The 23,513-nt window shown below is 43.1% G+C and overlaps 2 protein-coding genes across 3 annotated transcripts; both read left to right on the top strand.

Moving 5' to 3' along the window:
- Positions 1-4,743: 4,743 nt before the first annotated feature.
- LOC115172734 (CD209 antigen-like protein E) lies at positions 4,744-11,573 on the top strand. 2 transcript variants are annotated; one of them, XM_029730444.1, is made up of 6 exons: positions 4,744-5,324; positions 5,875-5,973; positions 6,203-6,328; positions 10,130-10,254; positions 10,421-10,521; positions 10,663-11,573. In XM_029730444.1, exons 1-6 carry the CDS (start codon positions 5,195-5,197, stop codon positions 10,814-10,816), a joined length of 735 nt encoding a protein of 244 aa, XP_029586304.1. In that variant the 5' UTR covers positions 4,744-5,194; the 3' UTR covers positions 10,817-11,573. The 2 variants fall into 2 exon arrangements, with proteins under 2 accessions (XP_029586304.1, XP_029586305.1); XM_029730445.1 differs by lacking the exon at positions 5,875-5,973.
- A 4,707-nt stretch (positions 11,574-16,280) lies between these two features.
- On the top strand, positions 16,281-18,616 carry LOC115172733 (syncytin-1-like). The gene is made up of 2 exons (XM_029730443.1): positions 16,281-17,084; positions 17,438-18,616. Exon 2 carries the CDS (start codon positions 17,443-17,445, stop codon positions 18,562-18,564), a length of 1,122 nt encoding a protein of 373 aa, XP_029586303.1. The 5' UTR covers positions 16,281-17,084; positions 17,438-17,442; the 3' UTR covers positions 18,565-18,616.
- The last annotated feature ends 4,897 nt before the right edge of the window (positions 18,617-23,513 follow it).

Raw genomic sequence — 23,513 nt, 5'->3', positions numbered from 1 at the left:
CACTTATTTCAGTCCAAGTCAAGCACTGGTCTATTGCAATAACAGAAAATGGTGTAACCTTTTGAGAGGCTACCCAGCCAGCCAGGTGAGAGAAGGATGAGGTTAGGAGCTCCAGGATCAGGATGCAGCAGATAACCTGATCTGATGTTGACACAGAGTGGACAGGTGCTCTGAGTCTGACTGAACCCAATTCATATGTACTGCTAGTAGACACAGGTCAGCCATGAGGCAACTAATTCAGACCTCTCCCCTCTGCCCTCCCTTACCAGTCTGGTTGCCATGATACCACATTACAGTAATGCAGGATGGCCTGGCTTAAAAAGGAAAGCTCCATGTCTATTTACCTTATGTTCACAGTGGAGAGTTCTCTGAAACATGAATAAGCAGAAAGACTGGACTAGACGGGCACAACAACATAGGTTGAAACTGAAAAGGGCTTATTAGTCTCATGTTTCTAATAACTATTGAACTAACTTGATTCACTTATTTTGGGACAGTTAAAGGGACAACCTCCCAGCACTTTAATATGTTTTGTTTGCTGCTCAATGGGCCTACAAATAATTTATCATCATCCAATCATATTCAGAGCCATCAAAAAAGCAACCTGGTCTCAGAGCATTTTGTATTATTCTGTACGTAAAGCCTAGACACGCCATTTAGTATGATATGTTACGTTTGGTATGGTTACATTAGACAGATGGTTACTTAAGGCAAAAACGAAAGTAGGATGGTTGGTCGGGGTCGATGGGTATACGTATATACCATCCATAGACACCCAAAGGTTGTGAGTTTGAATCTCATCACGGACAACTTTAGCATTTTAGCTAATTATCAACTTTTTAACTACTTACTACTTTTAGTTACTTTGCAAGTACTTAGCATGTTAACCCTTCCCCTAACCCTAACCCTTTTAGCTAACCCTTCCTCTAACCCTTTAACCTAACTTGTCAACTTAACCCAAACCTTAACCTGAACCCTAACCCCTAGCCTAGCTACGGTTAGCCAACTAGCTAACGCTAGCATGCTGGATAACATTAGCGACCTAGCTAGAATTCGTAGCATGCCATATGTTTTGCAAATTTGTAGCATATTGTACATTTAGATTTTTTTTTACATATAATACAAATTGTAATTCGTAAAACATATCATACAAAATGGCTGATGGACATCCACAAATTATAACATACTATGCAAAATGGAACATATCATATTAAAGAGAGTGTCTCGGATTTACGTAAAGAATAGTCCGAAATGCTCTGAGACCCGGTTGCAAAAAAATATATAGTCTTGATGGCATAAATAGGTGATGGGATAAACCTTGACAATTGTCCTGATCAAATGGGCTTCCCTCTCCTTCCATTAACAGCCCCATACCAAATAAAGGTTAACGTGACATCTACTGATTGGCTGATGGGGATGCAATATGCTCACCTGTTATCCACACACCAGTGCATGGTAAACACTCCCAGTCCGACCTGTATGAGAGCCCATCTGGTGCAGCGCATTAAAACCACCTTTTTAACAATGGCATCTGGGAAGGGAAAAGGGCAGATTGTGCCACAACGACCAATAAAAACAGGCTATGCATGACATTTTGCTCCTATTACAGGGCTGTAGCTCCTCACAGGTTACTCCCTGTACACTGTCCTTTACCAATAAAAGACTGGCAATTTCAGAGAGTGTGGATTACTTTGTGTAAAACAGTATGTTTTAGGCATGGATATCATATTTGTCTTTGTGGGGATGGGGATGGGGGAAGATTATATGATTAAAGGCACTGAAGGGGATGATTCTCATGTTGTTGTCAAATAAACTTCATGTGAACTAATAGCCAATAGCCTTTGTTACAAGAAGGAGAATATCATCCTATTCTTAATTTAGAGTTGACCCATTCAGAAAATCTTATGGTACAATAAAGTCAAACATTACTTTTAATGACGGGCATTTACCCAGGTGCACAGTGTCTGTTTTGTTGACAACTGAATTGTGAATAATGTGGTCCTATAGGCTGAATGTTGGCTCTATTTTACCAAATCTAATGCAAATCTAAGCGCTGGCGGCAGCGCTTTTGGTCCAGGGGTGTGACATTAATATTTTTGCTATTTTCACAGCGGTTATTATGAGCGCAATAACTGGCGGTGGTGCGAAACGGACGAGTTTTGATGAATAAACAATTTGTAGGTGTGAGGAGGGCTTGGCCACACACTGGCCAATCAAGGCGTTCCATGGCGTAATGCCACTTTCAAAACAACTGGGAAGTCAGAAAGACTTCAGTGCGTTCAAGACAACTGGGAACTCGTGGAAAAAAACATGCTCAGACTGGGAGAATCGCTTTGAATGGTCACCCAACTCGGAATTCCAAGTCAGAAACCAACTTTCCGACCTGAAGATCACTGACGTCATGATTTCAGCACCACACTACTGCCTGCAAGCGTTTGCCCCAAGTTCTGTAGGTTATTGACAGTCTTTGCGTTGCCATCAACTCCAATTCAGCTGGGGGCACGGAATATTGCAACCTGGACTCAGAGGTAGATATAACATAGTAAATGTAAATCCGGGACATTCCAATTAGTATATGTTACGTTTCATATGGTATGTATTAATTTAAGGATGTCCATCATCCATTCATATGATATGTTACGAATTACAATTGTTATGATATGTTACTAATTGCAATGTGTACAATATCTTACAAATTGAAATTAGTACAATATTAAAATGTATGATATGTTACGAATTCCGATTTGTTGTGGCTGATGTTAGTTAGGTGGCTAATACTAATGTTAGCTAGGCTAGGGGTTAGGAGTTAAGGTTAGAGTTAAGGGAAGGGTTAGCTAACATGCTAAGTACAGTGCATTCCGAAAGTATTCAGACCCCTTGACTTTTTCCACATTTTGTTACATTAAAGCCTTATTCTAAAATTGATGAAATATTTTTATTTTCTCATCAATCTACACACAATACCCCATAATGACAAAGCAAAAATGTTGCTAATGTATTAAAAATAGAAAACAGAAATACCTTATTTATATAAGTATTCAGACCATTTGCTATGAGACTCAAAATTGAGCTCAGGTGCGTCCTGTTTCCGTTGATCATCCTTGAGATTTTTCTACAACTTGATTGGAGTCCACCTTGTGTAGATTCAATTGATTGGATATGATTCGGAAAGGCACACACCTGTCTATATAAGGTCCCACAGTTGACAGTGCATGTCAGAGCAAAAACCAAGCCATGAAGTCAAAGGAATTGTCCATAGATGTTCAAGACAGGATTGTGTTGAGGCACAGATCTGGGGAAGGGTACCAAAACATTTCTGTAGCACTGAAGGTCCCCAAGAACACAGGGGCCTCCATCATTCTTAAATGGAAGAAGTTTGGAACCACCAAGACTCTTCCTAGAGCTGGCCGCCCGGCCAAACTGAGCTCCTCTGTGGAGATGGGAGAACCTTCCAGAAGGACAAACATCTCTGCAGCACTCAAACAATCAGGACTTTATGGTAGAGTGGCCAGACGGAAGACACTCCTCAGTAAAAGGCACATGACAGCCCACTTGGAGTTTTCCAAAAGGCACCTAAGGGACTCTCAGACCATGAGAAACAAGATTCTCTTGTCTGATGAAACCAAGATTGAACTCTTTGGCCTGAATGCCAAGCGTCACATCTGGAGGAAACCTGGCACCATCTCTACGGTGAAGCATGGTGGTAGCAGCATCATGCTCTAGGGATGTTTTTCAGCGGCAGGGACTGGGAGACTAGTCAGGATCGAGGCAAAGATGAACGGAGCAAAGTACAGAGAGATCCTTGATGAAAACCTGCTCCAGAGCACTCAGGACCTCAGACTAGGGTGAAGGTTAACCTTCCTACAGGACAACAGCCCTAAGCACACAGCCAAGGCAACGCAGGAGTGGCTTTGGGACAAGTCTCTGAATGTCCTTGAGTGGCCCAGTCAGAGCCCGGACTTGAACCCAATTGAACATCTCTGGAGAGACCTGAAAATAGCTTTGCAACGACGCTCCCCATCCAACCTGACAGAGCTTGTGAGGATCTGCAGAGAAGAATGGGAGAAACTCCCCAAATACACCTGAGGGTGTAATCGCTGCCAAAGGTGGGTCACAGCTGGATAGGCTGCACTTCCGTTGTCAAAATCCATGCCATAACCAACCATAAGACCAGCTTTCGGTTGGTCTTAAATATCCACTCTAGTGCTTACTGAAATTTGCACTTTTGCACATGTTTTAAGAACAAACCTCAGATATTGCCACCCCTTCCACCACAGCATAAGCGAGCTCATTAAAGAGAACTAAATGACCAATCCTGATGCTAAGGTTTGAGAATAAAAGAGTGCCGCTTTAAAGGTGCAATATGCAGAAATTGCTCTGCCCTTTCCTGGTTGCTAAAATTCTAGTTTTTTGCCTAATTTCCGTTTACATGACAAAATAAGCAAGCTATAGTGTAGAGAAGAATCAATGTACAATCTACACCACTGTGAAATATATGTTCAATAACCAAAAATACTGTATTTTCAGCTGTTTGAAGCTGGTGTACAAAACCCGAAAGTAAAAGACGCAAAAACAAAACTTAAGAACAGGAAACATAAAAATAGCGGCCATAGAACAGATCTACCACTTCTTAGGCTTGCTTTCAATGAGAATGACAGATCTATAACTCACATTTCAATGTGAATTTGGTCCTGTCACCCAAAAGTTACATATTGCAGCTTTAACAGTTCGAGATTGTAAACTAGCATGCGTTTGACAATTGCGCTGGATTAACACCAGCCGAAAATAGAGCACTTTATGTGAAATAGAAGTCTGTGGAATTGTACCAAAGACTTGTCAAGATGTTGCCATTGCAGAACTGTGTCCTCTTGTGTTAGATTTTTCTTTCTTCAGAATAAGTAAAGGTTCAATGTGTGTAGATGTTGGACAAAATAATTATCACTGTTCAGTCAGTATACGTTGTACAATCAAATTCTAAAGTTAAATATCACACAACTCATTTCAGCCTCATCTCATGGTAAATCTAATCTTAAACCTTTGCATGTAGGCTAAGCCTACGTGTACTTAGTTCCCCTGTCTGATATGACAGCTTCCTGCATTTAGATGTGTTATAACTCACACACACAGAGCGGTACATTTCAGTGTAGAGAAACACACTGTAACATTCAGATACACACAAACCAAGATACCAAAGATGGCCGTGTCTGTCAGTGCAGGGGATTCTGAAATCATTGAGGTTGAAACAAACCTTTCTGAGGATTTAGCAAACTACGTCAATACGAAGACAAATACAGCAAAAAAAACAGTGGCAGTCCAAAAATCGGGTAAGAGAGCAATTGCACTGTAGCCTACACAATTGTGTTAGTTGGCTGCTAAGATGGGAAGGTGAAATATTTGAACCACAGTCCTTGCATCCCCAAAGCTTTCTTTCTATAGAAGGTCCAGATTCCCTAGCATGGTAAAATGGATGTGGGTTGTTATATTTTCCAATACATCACTGTTCTTTCTTCTTTTCCTTGTATTTGTGAAGTCAATATTGTTTTCATTGTCAAAAAATAAATGAAGACTAAAAACCATGGGCTGGTTGCCCAGACACAGATTAAAAGTCCTGGACTAAAAAGGAGAATATCCTTTGTTTTTTAGGTGAAATACTAGGCATAATCTGGGTCCGGGAAACCGGACCTATGAGTTTTTGAAGTCAGTAACTCCACTCCAACCATGTTCACTGATGCAGGGCTGTGTCCCCAAATGCCACCCTATCCCCTATGTGGTGCATTACATTTGATCCAAGCCCTATGTGCCCTGGTAAAAAGTAGTGCACTACATAGGGTGCAGTTTGGGGCGCAACCAGGTTAAATGTGTGTTGGTCCTCAGGTACTGCAGGTAAAATGCTCTACATACTGGTTGGTGTCAGCTTTGGGCTGATGTGTGTTCTGCAAGTCACTCTGAACATCTCCTTGCGTCTAGCCCACTGTGAGTTTCATGACTTCTGTTTATAGTGCGCTTTTAGAATTATATACTCTATAGCTAGATAGCAAAATTAAGACATTAAAAGATACGGATTCATTAAGCAGGACAGTAATGTGAAATGTAACCTTTCTGAAGTTCTCAAATAATAAGCATATGTTCTGTCCTCTGATGAAATAGGAAACACACAGCTTCTTTCAGCAAACTCAATCACAGCTTCTCTGTCTTATTCCAGCTAACTTCTTGGAGGAACAGATAAAATGGTTAGAGACCAGTTATAACAACCTGACTGAAGAGAAAAAACAGCTACAGATCAGTTACAACAACCTGACTAAAGAGAGAGACAAGTTCACTGAGCTGGGTGAGTAATAAAGTGTCAAGTGTGTGCGTGTCAGTGTTAAAGACCGTTCTTCTGAAACTTGTCAGTCTATTCTTGTCAGAGAAATGAATGCTATTCCATGCGAGAAATTGCCAAGAAACTGAAGATCTCGTACAATGCTGGGTACTACTCCCATCACAGAACAGCACAAACTGGCCCTAACCAGAATAGAAGGAGGAGTTGGAGGCCCCAGTGCACAACTGAGCAAAAGAACAAGTACATTAGAGTGTCTAGTTTGAGAAACAGACACCTCACAAGTCCTCAACTGGCAGCTTCATTAAAATGTACCTGCAAAACAGTCTCAACGTCAACAGTGAAGAGGTGACTCCAGGATGCTGGCCTTCTAGGCAGAGTTGCAAAGAAAAATCCATATCTTTGTCATTATGGGGTATTTTGTGTAGAAGTCAATAGTAACATTTTTTTTTAATGTACAGTTGAAGTTGGAAGTTTACGTACACTTGGTTGGAGTCATTAAAATTATTTTTCAACCACTCCACAAATGTCTTAACAAACTATAGTTTTGGCAAGTCGGTTAGGACATCTACTTTGTGCATGACACAAGGAATTTTTCCAACAATTGTTTACTGACAGATTATTTCTTTTATAATTGTCACGTTCGTCGTAAGGATGGGACCAAAACGCAGCGGGAACGTGTATACTCATCTTCTTTATTTAGAAGAAAACCAAAATAAACACTTAATACAAAACAACGATGAAAAAACAGTCCTGTGAGGCACACAGCTACACACGGAACAACTACCCACAAAAAAACTTGAAAAAACACCCCTACTAAATAGGACCTTCAATTAGAGGCAACGAGGAACGTTTGCCTCCAATTGAAGGTCAACCCAAAAACTAAACATAGAAATAGAAAGACTAGAACGAACATAGAAATATACTAACATAGAACATTAACAAACAAAAAAACGAAACACATTAAACAAACACCCCCTGCCACGCCCTGACCAAACTACAATAACAAACAACCCCTTTTACTGGTCAGGACGTGACAATAATTCACTGTATCACAATTCCAGTGAGTCAGACGTTTACATACACTAAGTTGACTGTGCCTTTAAACAGCTTGGAAAATTCCAGAAAATGATGTCATGGCTTTAGAAGCTTCTGATAGGCTAATTGACATAATTTGAGTCAATTGGAGGTGTACCTGTGGATCTATTTCAAGGTCTACCTTGAAACTCAGTGCCTCTTTGCTTGATATCATGGGAAAATCAAAATAAATTAGCCAAGACCTCAGAAAAGAAATTGTAGACCTCCACAAGTCTCTTTCATCCTTGGGAGCAATTTCCAAATGCCTGAAAGTACCACATTCATCTGTACAAACAATAGGACGCAAGTATAAACACCATGGGACCACGCAGCCGTCATACCGCTCAGGAAGGAGACGCGTTTCTTTCTCCTAGAGATAAACGTACTTTGGTGCGAAAAGTGCAAATCAATCCCAAAACAACAGCAAAGGACCTTGTGAAGATGCTGGAGGTTATGTCGATATAGGACTCCACAGTAAAACGAGTCCTATATCGACATAACCTGAATGGCCGTTCAGCAAGGAAGAAGCCACTGCTCCAAAACCGCCATAAAAATGCCAGACTATAGTTTGCAACTGCACATGGGGATAAAGATTGTACTTTTTGTAGAAATGTCCTCTGGTCTGATGAAACAAAAATAGAACTGTTTGGCCATAATGACCATCGTTATGTTTGGAGGAAAAAGGGGGTATATTGAAGGATATATTGAAGCAACATCTCAAGACATCAGTCAGGAAGTTAAAGCTTGGTCGAAAATGGGTCTTCCAAATGGACAATGACCCCAAGCATACTTCCAAAGTTGTGGCAAAATGGCTTAAGGACAAAAGTCACGGTATTGGAGTGGCCATCACAAAGCCCTGACCTCAATCCTATAGAACATTTGTGGGCAGAACTGAAAAAGCATGCGCGAGCAAGGAGGCCTACAAACCTGACTCAGTTACACCAGCTCTGTCAGGAGGAATGGGCCAAAATTCACCCAACTTATTGTGGGAAGCTTGTGGAAGGCTACCCGAAACATTTGACCCAAGTTAAACAATTTAAAAGCTTTGCTAATTTTTACTCTGATTAAATGTCAGGAATTGTGAAAAACTGAGTTTAAATGTATTTGGCTAAGGTGTATGTAAACTTCCGACTTCAACTGTATATATTTATTTTACTTTTTACACATTTTTCTCCCCAATTGGTAATTACAGTCTGTCCTATTGTTGCAACTCCCGTACGGACTCAGGATAGGCGACGGTCGAGAGCCATGCATCCTCCGAAACACGATCCTGCCAAGCCGCACTGCTTCTTGACACACTGCTCGCTTAACCCGGAAGCCAGCTGCACCAATGTGTCGGAGGAAACATTGTACAACTGGCAACCAAAGTCAGCGAGCATGCGCCCGGCCCGCCACAAGGAGTCACTAGAGCGCGATGGGACAAGGACATCCCGGCTGACCAAACCCTCCCCTAACCTGGACGACGCTGGGCCAATTGTGCACCGCCTTATGGGGCTCCCGGTCGTGGCCGGCTGCAGCACAGCCCGGGATCGAACCCAGGTCTGTAGTGACACCTCAAGCACAGCAATGCAGTGCCTTCAACTGCTGCACTGCTTGGGAGGCCCAAAAGCAACTATTTCACAACCAAGATATTTGAAGTGGCTTTAAGATATCAAGCACGCGAAATGCGCATCGGCCATTTATCAGGGGGTGCTGTAGCACCCTCAGCACCCCTACTTCCCGCGGCTATGGCTACAACTGCAACGTTTTATATTTTATATATTAATGCATGACTACTAGCATTGGGTATTATATTTAGTGTTAGTGAGCTAATGTGTTTGCGTTTTTGTTTCCTCATGTGGTGAATAAGCCCCAAAATAAATATGCCTATGATATTGTTGCACATAAAGATGTAGACAAATGAATCTCTCTTGAACAATGAAATTCAGAAAATTCTGGAGCCCTATTTTAACAGTAAAATATAACAACAATAGCCTATTGTCAACTCACAATTCATGACAATCGCTGGATTAGGTTGTACATCAAAATATCTTGAATCATGCATTCCTGCTTGGACATGTTAGATGTTAGAAACAACATATTTATTGAATAGCCTACCATCTCAGTAGTCTATTACACAGTCTAAAGCAGAACGTGGGATGTTCCCCAATGCTGGAACGGGGGCCTCGAGTGAAAATGTTTGGGAACCCCTGGTCTAAAGATATTTTCTATTGAGTGACGCCAACTGAAAAAGTTGGTGGCACTGGGGAAAATGTTAGAGACCTGTCAAGGGGTGTGATTTTTAATCTAGAATAACAACTAATTTGGCTGTTGGGAAGAAAATCATGCGATAGAATGTTGTGCAGAAAAATATGTTGGTAGCACAAGGCTATGTACTGTTTGTTTGTGCAAATGGAAATCAGTGATTTATGTTTACTATAGGCTAATGAAGCAATCAAAATGTGATGTGACTAAAATATGACTAAAAATCAAGGGCATTAAGCTAGTTGACTAAAATGGCCCACTGTTTTCATCATTTTCATAATAACTAGACTACATCATTATTCAAATGACAAAAATGTGACTAACACTGAATTATATTTTAGTCAAAATGAGTAAGATTACACTAAATCTAAAAAAAGAGTGCTAAAATGAACACTAGTGTGTGTTGGATCAGCTAATAGCCCATGCACACTCCAGTTGGTAGAAAATACTTTCATGTTTTCATGTTTTCTCCTGATCTCTGTGTGAAAGAATGGAGGAAGTTTAACTCCAGCTTGTACTACATCTCCAACGAGTATAAAACCTGGGAAGACAGCAGACGGGACTGTCTGAAAAGAGGAGCGGACCTGGCAGTCATAAACAGTGAAGAGGAACAGGTGAGAGAGAGAGAGAGAAAGAGAGAGAGAGAGAGAGAGATTGCCTGTTTTCAGTTCAGACCTTCAAGGTTCAAACCAATGATCCTCAGGCTACAGGTCTCATCAAAACTTCACTGCATTAAGTGAAGTTGTGTCATGACGTAACTGTTGCTTTCTTTCTTCCAAGGTGTTTATCAGTCAACTGAACACCAAGCCCTGGATTGGTCTGACTGACAAGGATTCTGAGGGGACCTGGAAATGGGTGGACGGAACCCCACTGACCACAGCGTAAGAGATAGTAACGTTTTCTCATAACATCCTTTTTGAAATGTATTATTAAACCATCGCTTGACCAGACTCGGCACAGTCAAAGTATTTTTAACACATGATTTGGGATGAGTTGAAATGTAACATCAGTATGGTTTGTAGGTTTTGGTTTACTGAAGAGCCTAATGATGGAGCTGTGAATGGAGAGGACTGTGTCAGCCTTTATTACCATACCGAGTCTGCGTTGAAGAACTGGAATGACCTAGCATGCAACAACACAGAGTTGATGTGGATCTGTGAGATTGTAAATGGCTGATCCACAGACAAACAGACACACAGATTCTGTAAATACACCCATGCAGGGAGACACACACACTACACACACACTCACTCACACACACAGCTTTGACTCTTTAGGAGATAAGAATGTATACACACCCTTAAAAATAGCATTTTACATGTATTCTTATTTCTTGTTTATAATACATTAATTACAAATGTTATTTGGCATTTTAAGTATTTGCTTTACTGTTATTAGCCGTTACTGGATCGCATTTTTTTTTGTATCGCTGTGGAACTATATTCACAAGTATGTGGTACATTTCCATAACGCTTAGTACAAAACTCCAAACTGGTCACACTTGTAACGGAGCCGGTCTTTCATTAAAAACCTGTCATTGTGCATTCATTTGGATTGTAAACATCTCTCACCACATAACCATTGATTCAAAAATATAAGTTTATTGTGAAATGTAATGAGAACATTGGTTTAATCACCAAATCACAACATAATGATACAGTATCTTTTTAATTGAGTCGTTTTAACTACTAGTTAATCCAATAGCAAACAATGCAAGATAGGTGTTTCAAATCGCCCTTAGAAGTGCTGAAATTAATATGCTACAGTTCTGTAAATTACAGTAGATTACACAGTTTTCACATTAGGCAATACACTTACATTACCCAACAAAATTGACAGAAATGTGTAGTCAAAGGTGGGATCAATGAAGACATCCTCAACAATCAGTCATGCAAAAAAAACATAGGTGTACTGTCTGTATAATCAAATGGAAGAAATGAAATGCAACAAATTAAATGAATGAAAATTAAACATAACGTTTAGCAAGCTGTCACGTCTTGACCCTTGTAAGAGGTCATTTTCTATAGTAGATGGGTCAGGGCGTGACAGGGGGTGTTTGGTTGGTTTTCTTGTTTTCTATTTCTAGGTTTTGTGTTCTAGGTTTTCTATTTCTATGTTGTTTTTTGGGGGTTGATCTCCAATTGGAAGCAGCTGGTCCTCGTTGCCTCTGATTGGAGATCATATTTAAGTAGGGGGTTTTTCCTTTTGGGTTTGTGGGTTGTTAATTTTGAGTAGTGTGTTTTCCTCTCTGCGTCACGGTTTGTTGTTTTTTGTATTTCTAGTATTTGGTGTATTGCAACGTTTCACTATAAATAAAAAGATGTGGAACTACAACTATGCTGCGCGTTGGTCCGATCCTTCTGACAGCAGTGACACAAGCGTTAATTTGCATCAAGCCTGTCTTGTGCATTTGGCCATAAATTGAGTTTGAGTTTATTTTATTTTTACAGAGACAGTGCACATTAATCAACGTTTCTCATCCACATCACAGTGAATTGTTCATGCACCTCGGGAAAAATATTTTGGCATGCTGAATCCAAGCTTGACATTGGTCTGCATTGATGTTGTCGCATGCCTCATCCATTGTCAATAGAAAGGGTGGCATGCTCATGGGAATGGTGATCATACACCTTCCACCTCCATGCTGAAAAAAATCATCAATACGGTTGAGAAAGGAGAGTTTTGGGGCATGTACTATATAGGGTCACGAATTGGGGATGGGCCAGTAACCATGCCTGAACCACCTCTGCATTGTGGAACCTGACATTCTACCACACAATGACATAAGTTAACATAAGTTAATCCTTCCCCTTGATTGTGTTTCTCAATGAAATTGAGCAGGCCTATGACGTGTGCAGCTTTGTAGGATACAAGTAATGGCCTACGTACTACCACACCATCTTCAGAGATAGCTGTGCGCATGGATATGTGTCCAGGCACTTGACCTTTGTCCAGGCACTTGGACAATCGCCCGTTGGCCAATGAGGTTCCACCCACGGCCCCGAGTATTCATCTTCATCAACAAAGATATACAGTGCATTCGGAAAGTATTCAGACCCCTTGACTTTTTCCACATTTTGTTAGGTCACAGCCTTATTCTAAAATTGATTAAATAAAAACATGTCCTCATCAATCTACACACAATATTATAGTTCTTTGACATATTTGTAATATGAACCAATGAGAAGAAAGTGATAGAGCCATAGAGAGCAGAGAGAAAGTTTTAACCTGGGGTCCACTTAGACGTGGGGCCCGATTAACCTCTCTAGGGTATGTGGGACGAAATCATCCCACCTAGTCAACAGCCAGTGGAATCGAGTGGCGCGATATTCAAATACCTTAGAAATGCTATTACTTCAATTTCTCAAACATATGACTATTTTACACCATTTTAAAGACAAGACTCTCGTTAATCTAACCACATTGTCCGATTTCAAAAAGGCTTTACAACGAAAGCAAACATTAGATTATGTCAGGAGAGTACCCAGCCAGAAATAATCACACACCCATTTTTCAAGATAGCATATAATGTCACAAAAACCAAAACCACAGCTAAATGCAGCACTAACCTTTGAAGATCTTCATCAGATGACACTCTTAGGACATTATGTTATACAATACATGCTTGTTTTGTTCAATCAAGTTCATATTTATATCAAAAACCAGCTTTTTACATTAGCATGTGACGTTCAGAACTAGCAAACATACCGAAAACCTCCGGTGAATTTACTAAATTACTCACGATAAACGTTCACAAAAACATAACAATTATTTGAAGAATTATAGATACAGAACTCCTTTATGCAATCGCGGTGTCTGATTTTAAAATAGCTTTTCGGCAAAAGCACATTTTGCAATATTCTGAGTAGATAGCTCGCCATCACGGGCTAGCTAATTTGACACCCACCAAGTTTGGCACTCACCAAACTCAGATTTACTATAAGAAAAATTGGATTACCTTTGCTGTTCTTCGTCAGAATGCACTCCCAGGACTTCTACTTCATCCACAAATGTTGTTTTGGTTCCAAATAATCCATAGTTATGTTCAAATATCCTCTGTTTTGTTCTTGCGTTCAAGACACTACCCGAACGGTGACGCGCGGACGCGTATCGTGACAAAAAAATTCAAAATATTCCATTACCGTACTTCGAAGAATGTCAAACGCTGTTTAAAATCAATTTTTATGCGATTTTTCTTGGAAAATAGTGATAATATTCCGACCGGGAGTCGTTGTTTTCGTTCAAAGACTCAAAGAAGAAAATGGACTCTTCACGTGCACGCCTGTCTCATTGTTCTCAGATCGACCACTATCCAAATGCGCTACTGTTTTTCAGGCAGGGGCTGCAAAGTCATCATTCAACGTTCTGGCGCCTTCTGAGAGCCTATGGGAGCCTTAGAAAGTATCACGTTACAGCAGAGATCCTCTGTTTTCAATAAAGAGAATAAAGAAGGCCAAGAAATGGTCAGAGAGGGCACTTCCTGTACAGAATCTTCTCAGGTTTTGGCCTGCCATATGAGTTCTGTTATACTCACAGACACCATTCAAACAGTTTTAGAAACTTTAGGGTGTTTTCTATCCAAATCAAACAATTATATGCATATTCTAGTTTCTGGGCAGTAGTAATAACCAGATTAAATCGGGTACGTTTTTTATCCGGATGTGAAAATACTGCCCCCTACCCTAGAGAGGTTAATGACAGGATGATTTATTTTTTAACTTAGCCTCTGGACGGGCTCCGTCCCATCCAGCGAAAAATCCTATCGCCATTTGCATAACAAAATTTAATATATATATTTTTTCTAATATAGGACTATTTTATATCGTTTTATAGATACACCTCTCCTGAATCGAACCACGTTGTCCGATTTCAAAAAGGCTTTACAGCAAAAGCAAAACATTAGATTATGTTAGAGGAGTATATCGTAAAAGTAGCCACATAGCCATTTTCCGACCAACCACATGCATCACAAATAACCAAAAAACAGCTAAATGCAGCACTAACCTTTGACAATCTTCATCAGATGACACTCCTAGGACATCATGTTACACAATACATGCATTCTTTTGTTCGATAAAGTTCATATTTATATATAAAAACAGCATTTTACGTCGGCGCGTGACGTTGACTAACTATTTTCCCTCAAATGCGTCCGGTGAAACAGCGCTACAATTTACTAAATTACTATTCGAAAACATTTTTAAAAATGTAATATTGTCATTCTAAGATTTATAGATTAGCATCTCTTGAAAGCACCTGCAATGCCAGATTTAAAAATAACTTTACTGGGTAATCACACTTTGCGATAAAAGGGGATGCGATACTCAGAAAAATAGGCTAGCAATACAGGTCAGCGCCATCTTGGAACAATCGCATATCAAATCTAGTCTTGTATACTATTGTCAATAATCTCTTACCTTTGATTACCTTCATCAGAAGGCACTTCCGGGAAACCCAGGTCCACAACAAATGTATTTTCGTTCGAAAAAGTTAATCCTTTATGTCTTCTTGTTAGCGCGTTCTGAAGGCTGCACCAAAAGTACCATCGTGCGCGGGACTCCTCTCTTACCAAAATGGATTTTTTATTTATTTAAGTTCGTTCAAACATGTCAAACATTGTATAACATAAATCTTTAGGGCCTTTTTCAACCAGAGCTCCAATAACATTCAAGGGGGACGATTGCATTGTCTTTCAAAACGTTTCGAAAGGGGAGGGTAGCCAGGGGCGCCGGCGTCATAATGGTGATGGCCCTCCCCATGTGACCACGTTCCACAGACTCTCATTCTGTCCATTTTCACAGTAGAAGGCTCAAACCACTTTGTAAAGACTGGGGACATCTAGTGGAAGCAATAGGAAGTGCTCAATGAACCATTGCTCACGGTGTGATTTATAGGCAAAGTGATGAAGTTGAGTCCGCAATTCAGAATTCCACATCCTGTTACGATCTGTCTCGGGGTTTTGACTGCCATATGAGTTCTGTTATACTCACAGACACCATTCAAACAGTTTTAGAAACTTTAGGGTGTTTTCTATCCACAAGTATTAATTATATGCATATCCTAGCTTCTGAGTTTGAGTAGGAGGCCGTTTAAAATGGGCACGAATTTTTTTCAAAAATCGCTGTAGCGCCCCCTATCCTTAGGCACAGGAAGAAGAGTTAGAAGCGGTACCCTCCGTGTTATGGTCCCAAGGACCCGTTGATGTGGGGTTAATTAAAGGAGTTATTTTAGGATAAGTAGTCCTAAAGTCAAATTATAGATTTTATTAAAAGTAATTATTAGTAATTTAGGAAAATTTGAGCCCCCAGAGGGAAGCTAAATTTTGATTTATGAAAATGATATTTTACGAATCATTCTCAGGAGGGCTGTAAGGCAGATATGTTGGGACTATTAATGTTTTTGGCAGAACAGGGACACAAAGTAAGAAAGAAGAAGTTGCGACTATGAAAAGGGAAGTAATCTAAGACATACTATAGCACAGGAAGGGAGAACACTTAACTCTACCAGAAAAGCAGCCATTTTAGAAGTACCTAAACTACTTAATAAGAAACAGATGAGTTTTCTTAGAATGATTAACTATTGTCGTGCGTGGATATCCCACTTTGCATTACATACCGGAAAGTTGAGTTGATATATGGTAAAGCTATGACAGCCAGAGATAAGATAGAATGGAATTAGGAAAGCAGATGCGGGAGCGAAACAGGCAGGTCTTAAACCGCAGGAGTCGACACAGCAGTTCTTAAAAGAGGAAGTAAACATAGACAAAGCTATATTAAAATTGTCAGTCTAGAGCACCAGTGAAAGAGATTTCGAAATGGGAGAAGTTAGGAGCAATTTGTATAAGGACGGTATTTGGTATCATGATAAGTTACCAATACTACTTAAGTCATTGTTTAGATATGCGGCAAGGTTGATCCACACCAGACTGGGTGTGGATCCAGTCCCTGTGGAAAAAAGAACTGGAAGCAGCCACGGTGGGAGGGACCATACCAAGTGCTCCTGGTAACAGCCTTCGTGGTGAGAATAGCTGAAAGAGCTACCTGGGTTCATATCACACATTGCGGGAGGGTAAGACACACTGACACTGTCGAACAATCACAGAGTTAGGAGAAGAACCGAATACCAATAAGGTTCGGGAGTTACCTCTCTAACGAATATTCCCTAACCTGCCCGATCCTCACTGTATGCGTTCATAGAAGTGAAAGTGTGGGTTTGCCTCTAGCCAGTGATATGTTCTCCGGGAGGGGGTGGGGCTTTACAGGGGTACTGGTCAGTCTGAGCTGTCTGATTGTGGGTGCCATATTCCTAAATACACCATGAACCACTCGAGAAGTCAGAAAGTGATAACTTGACCCATAGTGTAGAAGATGAGGATTTCTTATTGCCTAGGTACAAAAGGTCACTCGATCTGGATAAAAAGGAAGTGAGAGTAGAGTTAGGGAAGGATGTCTCAATAGAGTTCTATGCAGACCAAATGAGGTCCCTAACCTCCTGGCAGTCTAGGACTCTGACTTCATGGGGAAGATATCTGTGTAGATCCCTGTATAACTCATGGAATCAGGTCATAGCTCACACAGAGAGAGAAGGCTATGTCAATCCACACACCAATATAGAAACAGATGGAGCATCGTAAAGGTCAGGGTTTTTGACTGTAATCCAGAGCGAGGGAAGTATTGCATAAAGGTACGAATAGCCATTAGAAGCGTAAAGAAAGAGTATATAGGGTTATGGTTTGTGGGATTTGACCAGTTGACACTCTGGTATCATTCAGAGTAGCAAAGCTTGAGGTAGGAAAAGGTTCCATGACTAGCCAGAATATAAGCACAAACCCTGAGGACATAGACATCCCCCATGATGCTGTCCAGAGTCAAGGACCGGTAAGGATAATTCAGACAAAAGATCTTAAGGAAGTGATAGAGGTGGAAACCGGGTTTGGGGATTCTAACCTATGGCTGGAATGGATTCAGTATACAGCTAGGTCAGTGGTCAAGGAAGAATGCTATGCCTGCGCAACAGCCAAACCTCAGTTGACAACCATTCCCTTCCCACTGGATGGAAGAAATTCACCCAGGGGTATGGCATGTATGGTAAAGCTGTTCATGAAGGCAGGGAAGCCAGACAATGACAGTTGTACTGATCTGCATTATCTGTATCCCCATGTGCCCATTAGGTCCAGACTTCGCCCTTTTACAGTCGCCGGAGGAGACTATTATTGTCTGACCCGATACAACACTCACGGGCGGAATGTAGGGGAAATAGGAACATGTAATAGGACAGAGAACGTGACGACGACTGAAACTATGAGGGACCTGACTGGGTGGTTGAGTCCCAAGGACTTCAGTAAGATAAAAAGTCCTAGAGCGGATGTCTGGTGGATGTGTGGGGGTAAGAAGCTGTGGCCTAGCCTGCCTACGAATTGGACCGGTACTTGTGCATTGGTACAGTTCGGCATGCCCTTCACCCTTATCCAACACAAAGACCTAGTGCCAGGTAGAAGAGAGAGGAGGGTCGCTCCGTCAGGGTCGTTCGACGATAGAGTTTACCTTGATAGCATTGGAGTTCCAAGGGGGGTGCCTGATGAGTTTAAAGCTATGAATCAGATATGGGCTGGATTGAAATCAAGTATTTTTTGGTGGTCGACTCTCAATAAAAATGTAGATTGGATAAATTACATTTATTATAACCAGCAGCGTTTCATCAACTATACCAGAGATGCGATTCAAGTGTTAGCAGAACAGACGGCTGCGACTACTTTGATGGTATTACAGAATAGAATAGCTTTGGATATGCTTCTGGCTGAAAAGGGTGGTGTGTGTGTGATATTCGGATCTGAATGCTGTACTTTCATCACTGAGAACACAGCTCTAGATGGATCAGTGACCAAGGCCCTGGCCGGTCTAAACAATTTAGCTCAGGAGTTATAAGGTCCCATAGTTGACAATTTATGTCAGATCAAAAACCATGTCATGAGGTCAAAGGAATTGTCCGTAGAGCTCCGAGACAGGATTGTGTCGAGGCACAGGTCTGGGAAGCATTGAATGTCTGGAGCATTGAAGGTCCCCATGAACACAGTGGCCTCCATCATTCTTAAATAGAAGAAGTTTGGAACCACCAAAACTCTTCCTAGAGCTGGCCGCCCGGCCAAACTGAGAAATCAGGGGGAGCTTCAGAGTTTCTCTGTGTAGATTGGAGAACCTTCCAGAAGGTCAACCATTTCTGCAGCACTCCACCAATCAGGCCTTTATGGTAGTGTGGCCAGACGGAAGCCAAACAGCATTGGCAGGGGTCCCCTCGATGTCCCAGTGGGGGGGGTGGCATCAGCCAGGGGACCAGGAACCACCGGCCTGAGGAGGGAAACATGAAAGGAGGGTGAGATCCGGTAGTTGGCGGTGAGTTCTATCCGATAGGGTCAATGAGGTAACCTCCGGAGGACCGTGAAGGCCCCACAAACCGGAGGCTCAACTTCCGGCAGGGCAGGCGGAGCGGGAGGTTCCTGGTGGAGAGCCAGACGCGATCACCAGGATGGAACATGGGAGCCTCACTGCGGTGGCGGTCTGCCTGATCCTTCTGACGACGGATGGCACGCTGGAGCCTTCCGTGGGCGATGTTCCACACGGCTGATATTCCAGGACACACTGGAAGGGAGTAAGCCCGGTGTAGGAGTGACGGTGAGTTGAGCATATTCCGCCCAGGGAAGGAGCCGGGCCCACTCCCCCACTTGGTCCTCTCCACCTGCCCATTACACTGAGGCCAGTACCCGGATGTGTGGCTGACCATGGCCCCCAGCTTCTCCATAAAGGCTTTCCAGACCCGTGACTTGAATTGGGGACCACGGTCAGACACTAAACTCAGCAATAAAAGAAACGTCCTCACTGTCAACTGCGTTTATTTTCAGCAAACTTAACGTGTAAATATTTGTATGAAGATAATAAGATTCAACACCTGAGGCATAAACTGAACAAGTTCCACAGACATGTGACTAACAGAAATTGAAGAATGTGTGTGGGGGGGGGTCAAACTCAAAAGTAACAGTCAGTGTCTGGTGTGGCCACCAGCTGCATTAAGTACTGCAGTGTATCTCCTCCTCATGGACTGCACCAGATTTGCCAGTTCTTGCTGTGAGATGTTTCCCCACTCTTCCACCAAGGTACCTGCAAGTTCTCGGACATTTCTGGGGGGAATGGCCCTAGCCCTCACCCTCTGAGCCAACAGGTCCCAGATGTGCTCAATGGGATTGAGATCCGGGCTCTTCGCTGACCGTGGCAGCACACTGACATTCCTGTCTTGCAGAAAATCACTAACAGAGCGAGGAGTATGGCTAGAGGCATTGTCATGTTGGAGGGTCATGTCAGGATGAGCCTGCAGGAAGGATACCACATGAGGGAGGAGGATGTCTTCCCTGTAATGCACAGCGTTGAGTTTGCCTGCAATGCCAAAAAGCTCAGTCTGATGATGCTGTGACACACTGCCCCAGACCATGACGGACCCTCCACCTCCAAATCGATCCCGCTCCAGAGTACAGACCTCAGTGTAACGCTCATTCCTTCGACAATAAACGCGAATCCGACCATTACCCCTGGTGAGACAAAACCGCGACTCGTCAGTGAAGAGCACTTTTTGCCAGTCCTGTCTGGTCCAGAGACGGTGGTTTTTTGCCCATAGGCAACAGACATTGTTGCCAGTGATGAGGACCTGTCCAGTATTTATGCTGCAGTAGTTTATGTGTCTGGGGGGCTAGGGTCAGTCTGTTACATCTGGAGTATTTCTCTTGTCTTATCTGGTGTCCTGTGTGAATTTAAATATGCTCTCTCTAATTCTCTCTTTCGGAGGACCTGAGCCCTAGGACCATGCCTCAGGACTACCTGGCATGATGACTCCTTGCTGTCCCCAGTCCACCTGGCCGTGCTGCTGCTCCAGTTTCAACTGTTCTGCCTGCGGCTATGGAACCCTGACCTGTTCACCGGACGTGCTTGTTGCACCCTCGACAACTACTATGATTATTATTATTATTTGACCATGCTGGTCATTTATGAACATTTTAACATCTTGACCATGTTCTGTTATAATATCCACCCGGCACAGCCAGAAGAGGACTGGCCACCCCTCATAGCCTGGTTCCTCTCTAGATTTCTTCCTAGGTTTTTGGCCTTTCTAGGGAGTTTTTCCTAGGGAGTTTTTCCTAGCCACCGTGCTTCTTTCACATGCATTGCTTGCTGTTTGTGGTTTTAGGCTGGATTTCTGTACAGCACTTTGAGATATCAGCTGATGTACGAAGGGCTATATAAATACATTTGATTTGATTTGACCTGCCTTACGACAGGCCTACAAGCCCTCAAGCCAGCCTCCCTCAGCCTATTGAGGACAGTCTGAGCACTGATGGAGGGATTGTGCGTTCCTGGTGTAACTCGGGCAGTTGTTGTTGTCCAGCTGTCCATCCTGTCTCCCTGTAGCGCTGTCTTAGGCGTCTCACAGTACGAACATTGCAATTTATTGCCCTGGCCACATCTGCAGTCCTCATGCCTCCTTGCAGCATGCCTAAGGCATGTTCACACAGATGAGCAGGGACCCTGGGCATCTTTCTTTTGGTGGTTTTCAGAGTCAGTAGAAAGGCCTTTTTAGTGTCCTAAGTTTTCATAACTGTGACCTTAATTGCCTACAGTCTGTAAACTGTTAGTGTCTTAACGATCGTTCCACAGGTGCATGTTCATTAATTGTTTATGGTTCATTGAACAAGCATGGGAAACAGTGTTTAAACCCCTTACAATGAAGATCTGTGAAGTTATTTGGATTTTTACAAATGATCTTTGAAAGACAGGGACCTGAAAAGGGGATGTTTCTTTTTTTGCTGAGTTTATGTCCTCCAGAAGGCCATAGTGCTGGAAAACCTGCTGGAATAGTGTCTCAGCGACCTGGAGAGCAGTAGGTAGACCAAAGAGAGGGATAAAAACAGCAGGATTTGGAGGATCTTTCAACAACAACCAGATAGTGGTAAAACCATCAGAAAGCGGGACATCCATTACAAAGTCTGTGTACAGATGTGAGGCACAAGAAGGGGAGGTAGTTTACCTGCTGGAGCGTGCCGGAGAGATTTGGATTGAGTACATACAGAACATGAGTAGACATAGTTGGTGACGTCCTGTGCCAAGGTGGGCCACCAGTATTTATCTGAGATGGATTGGATGGTGCGGGTGATACCTGGGTGTTCAGTGGCGAGGGATGTGTGTGCCCAGGTCAACAGCCGATCTCTCATCCCCATGGGGACGTGCATGCCCTCTGGAGGGCAGATGGCAGGAGCAGGTTCCCTCTCCAGAGCCTGGCCGATGTCCACATTTACATCCCAAAACACGGGGCCAATGATACAGGAGGACCACTTGATGGGCTGGAGGACACTCACAGGACCCTCCACTGACGTGGAGCCACAGGGTGCGGGAAAGAAGGTCCTCCGGGATCCTGGTCCCCAGGCGGAGATTCTCATCTTTGACCAGGAGACCGTGAGGTTAGGAGATGGAGCCACGGGAGGCCAAGGGTGACTTTGTGTGCGGGTGCGGTGATGAAGGAAGGCTTTCCTGGTGCTTGGGTCCCACGGTGAGGGGGAGTGGTGCTGTGACCTGAGTAATTGTGCTGGATCCCAATGGTTGCATATCCAGGGCTTGGACAGGAAAAGAAGAAGAGAGAGGGTATGAGGTTAACTTCAGGGAGGAGGCAAGGGCCTGGTTGATAAAGTTCCCCGCGGCACCGGATTCCACTAGAGCTGTAGAGATAACACCTGAGGGACAGCCCGCCAGTGAAATGGGAACCAGAAAGGGTTTGGTGGAAACGATAATGGAATACTCACGCCTACCCTGCTCTGCTCTAGTGGAACCCGGGTAAGGATGCACCGGACAACACTGAAGCTGGTGCCTCTCCTGGCCGCAATAGGGACAGAGCCCCAGCTGTCTCCGGCAACACCGCTCTGCCGTGGAGAGGTGTGTGGCCCCTACCTCCATAGGTTCAGGCTCTGCCTCAGGACAGCCAAAGCAGGGAGGTGAGTGGCGAGGTGGACACCGACGCTCCTGAAGAAGGTTATCCAGACGGATGGCCATCGCGGATGAGAGCATCCAAGAATATGTTGTCATCTTGACATGCCAACTCCGTTTGGACCTCTTCGTACAGTCCACTGCGGAATGACCGTGGCAACCTTGGCCCTCTTGGTGGTGGGGGCTCCCATCTGACAGGTGAAATAGAGGGAGCACTGGAGTAGGAAGCCACAGCATTTCGATGGAGTGCCATCATACTTCTCCGGAAGGGACAGTTGGGCATCGCTGACCTAGGTGGACAGCTGGGTAGGCTGGGGGACTGGCTCACTGTGACGACCCGTTGTAGGAGGCCCTCCGTCAGAGGTATGGAGAACCTCGCTGGTGGTGTCGATGGCGAACGCGTAGGACCTCCTTCATGGTCATACCCAGTAGAGCCAGCTGGTCGTGGTGTTACTGCAGTCGATGACACTGTTCTTTGACCGTCTGGAAGATGGTGTAATCATCTGCTGCTTCCAGAATTTCAGAGGCAGTATTCTGTAACAAAGACGCAGGAAGCCGGTGCAGATTATGAGTTTAATAATAAAGCATGGCGAGTTACAAAACAAGAGCAGCGTCTGGACATGAAAAACAGAACCAGTACTGCCTGATGACTGAGGGTGGTGAGGCCTATATGAAGGGAGAGTAATCAGGGGGGTGATGAAGTCCAGGTGTGCTTAAAGATGGGGAGCAGGTTTGTGCAATGATGGTTGCCAGGTGTGCGCAATGAGGGTTGCCAGGACTGGTGATTAGTAGACCGGCGAGGGAGCAGGAGTAGGCGTGACGATTATGGGAGCACCTCCTCTAAGAGTATGAATTAG

This window comes from Salmo trutta, chromosome 33 (assembly GCF_901001165.1).
Source record: "Salmo trutta chromosome 33, fSalTru1.1, whole genome shotgun sequence".
Taxonomy (NCBI): domain Eukaryota; kingdom Metazoa; phylum Chordata; class Actinopteri; order Salmoniformes; family Salmonidae; genus Salmo; species Salmo trutta.
The sequence above is the reverse complement of the archived record's forward strand: the minus strand, read 5'-3'. Positions and strand labels throughout refer to the sequence as shown.

What these genes read in the sequence shown, in the direction of transcription:
- LOC115172734 (XM_029730444.1), top strand. Translation starts at nt 5,195, where the DNA reads ATGGCCGTGTCTGTCAGTGCAGGGGATTCTGAAATCATTGAGGTTGAA. An exon ending in CTCCTTGCGTCTAGCCCACT is followed by an intron (nt 5,974 to 6,202) that starts GTGAGTTTCATG and finishes GTCTTATTCCAG; the next exon opens with CTAACTTCTTGGAGGAACAG. An exon ending in AGACAAGTTCACTGAGCTGG is followed by an intron (nt 6,329 to 10,129) that starts GTGAGTAATAAA and finishes TCTGTGTGAAAG; the next exon opens with AATGGAGGAAGTTTAACTCC.
- LOC115172733 (XM_029730443.1), top strand. Translation starts at nt 17,443, where the DNA reads ATGACTAGCCAGAATATAAGCACAAACCCTGAGGACATAGACATCCCC.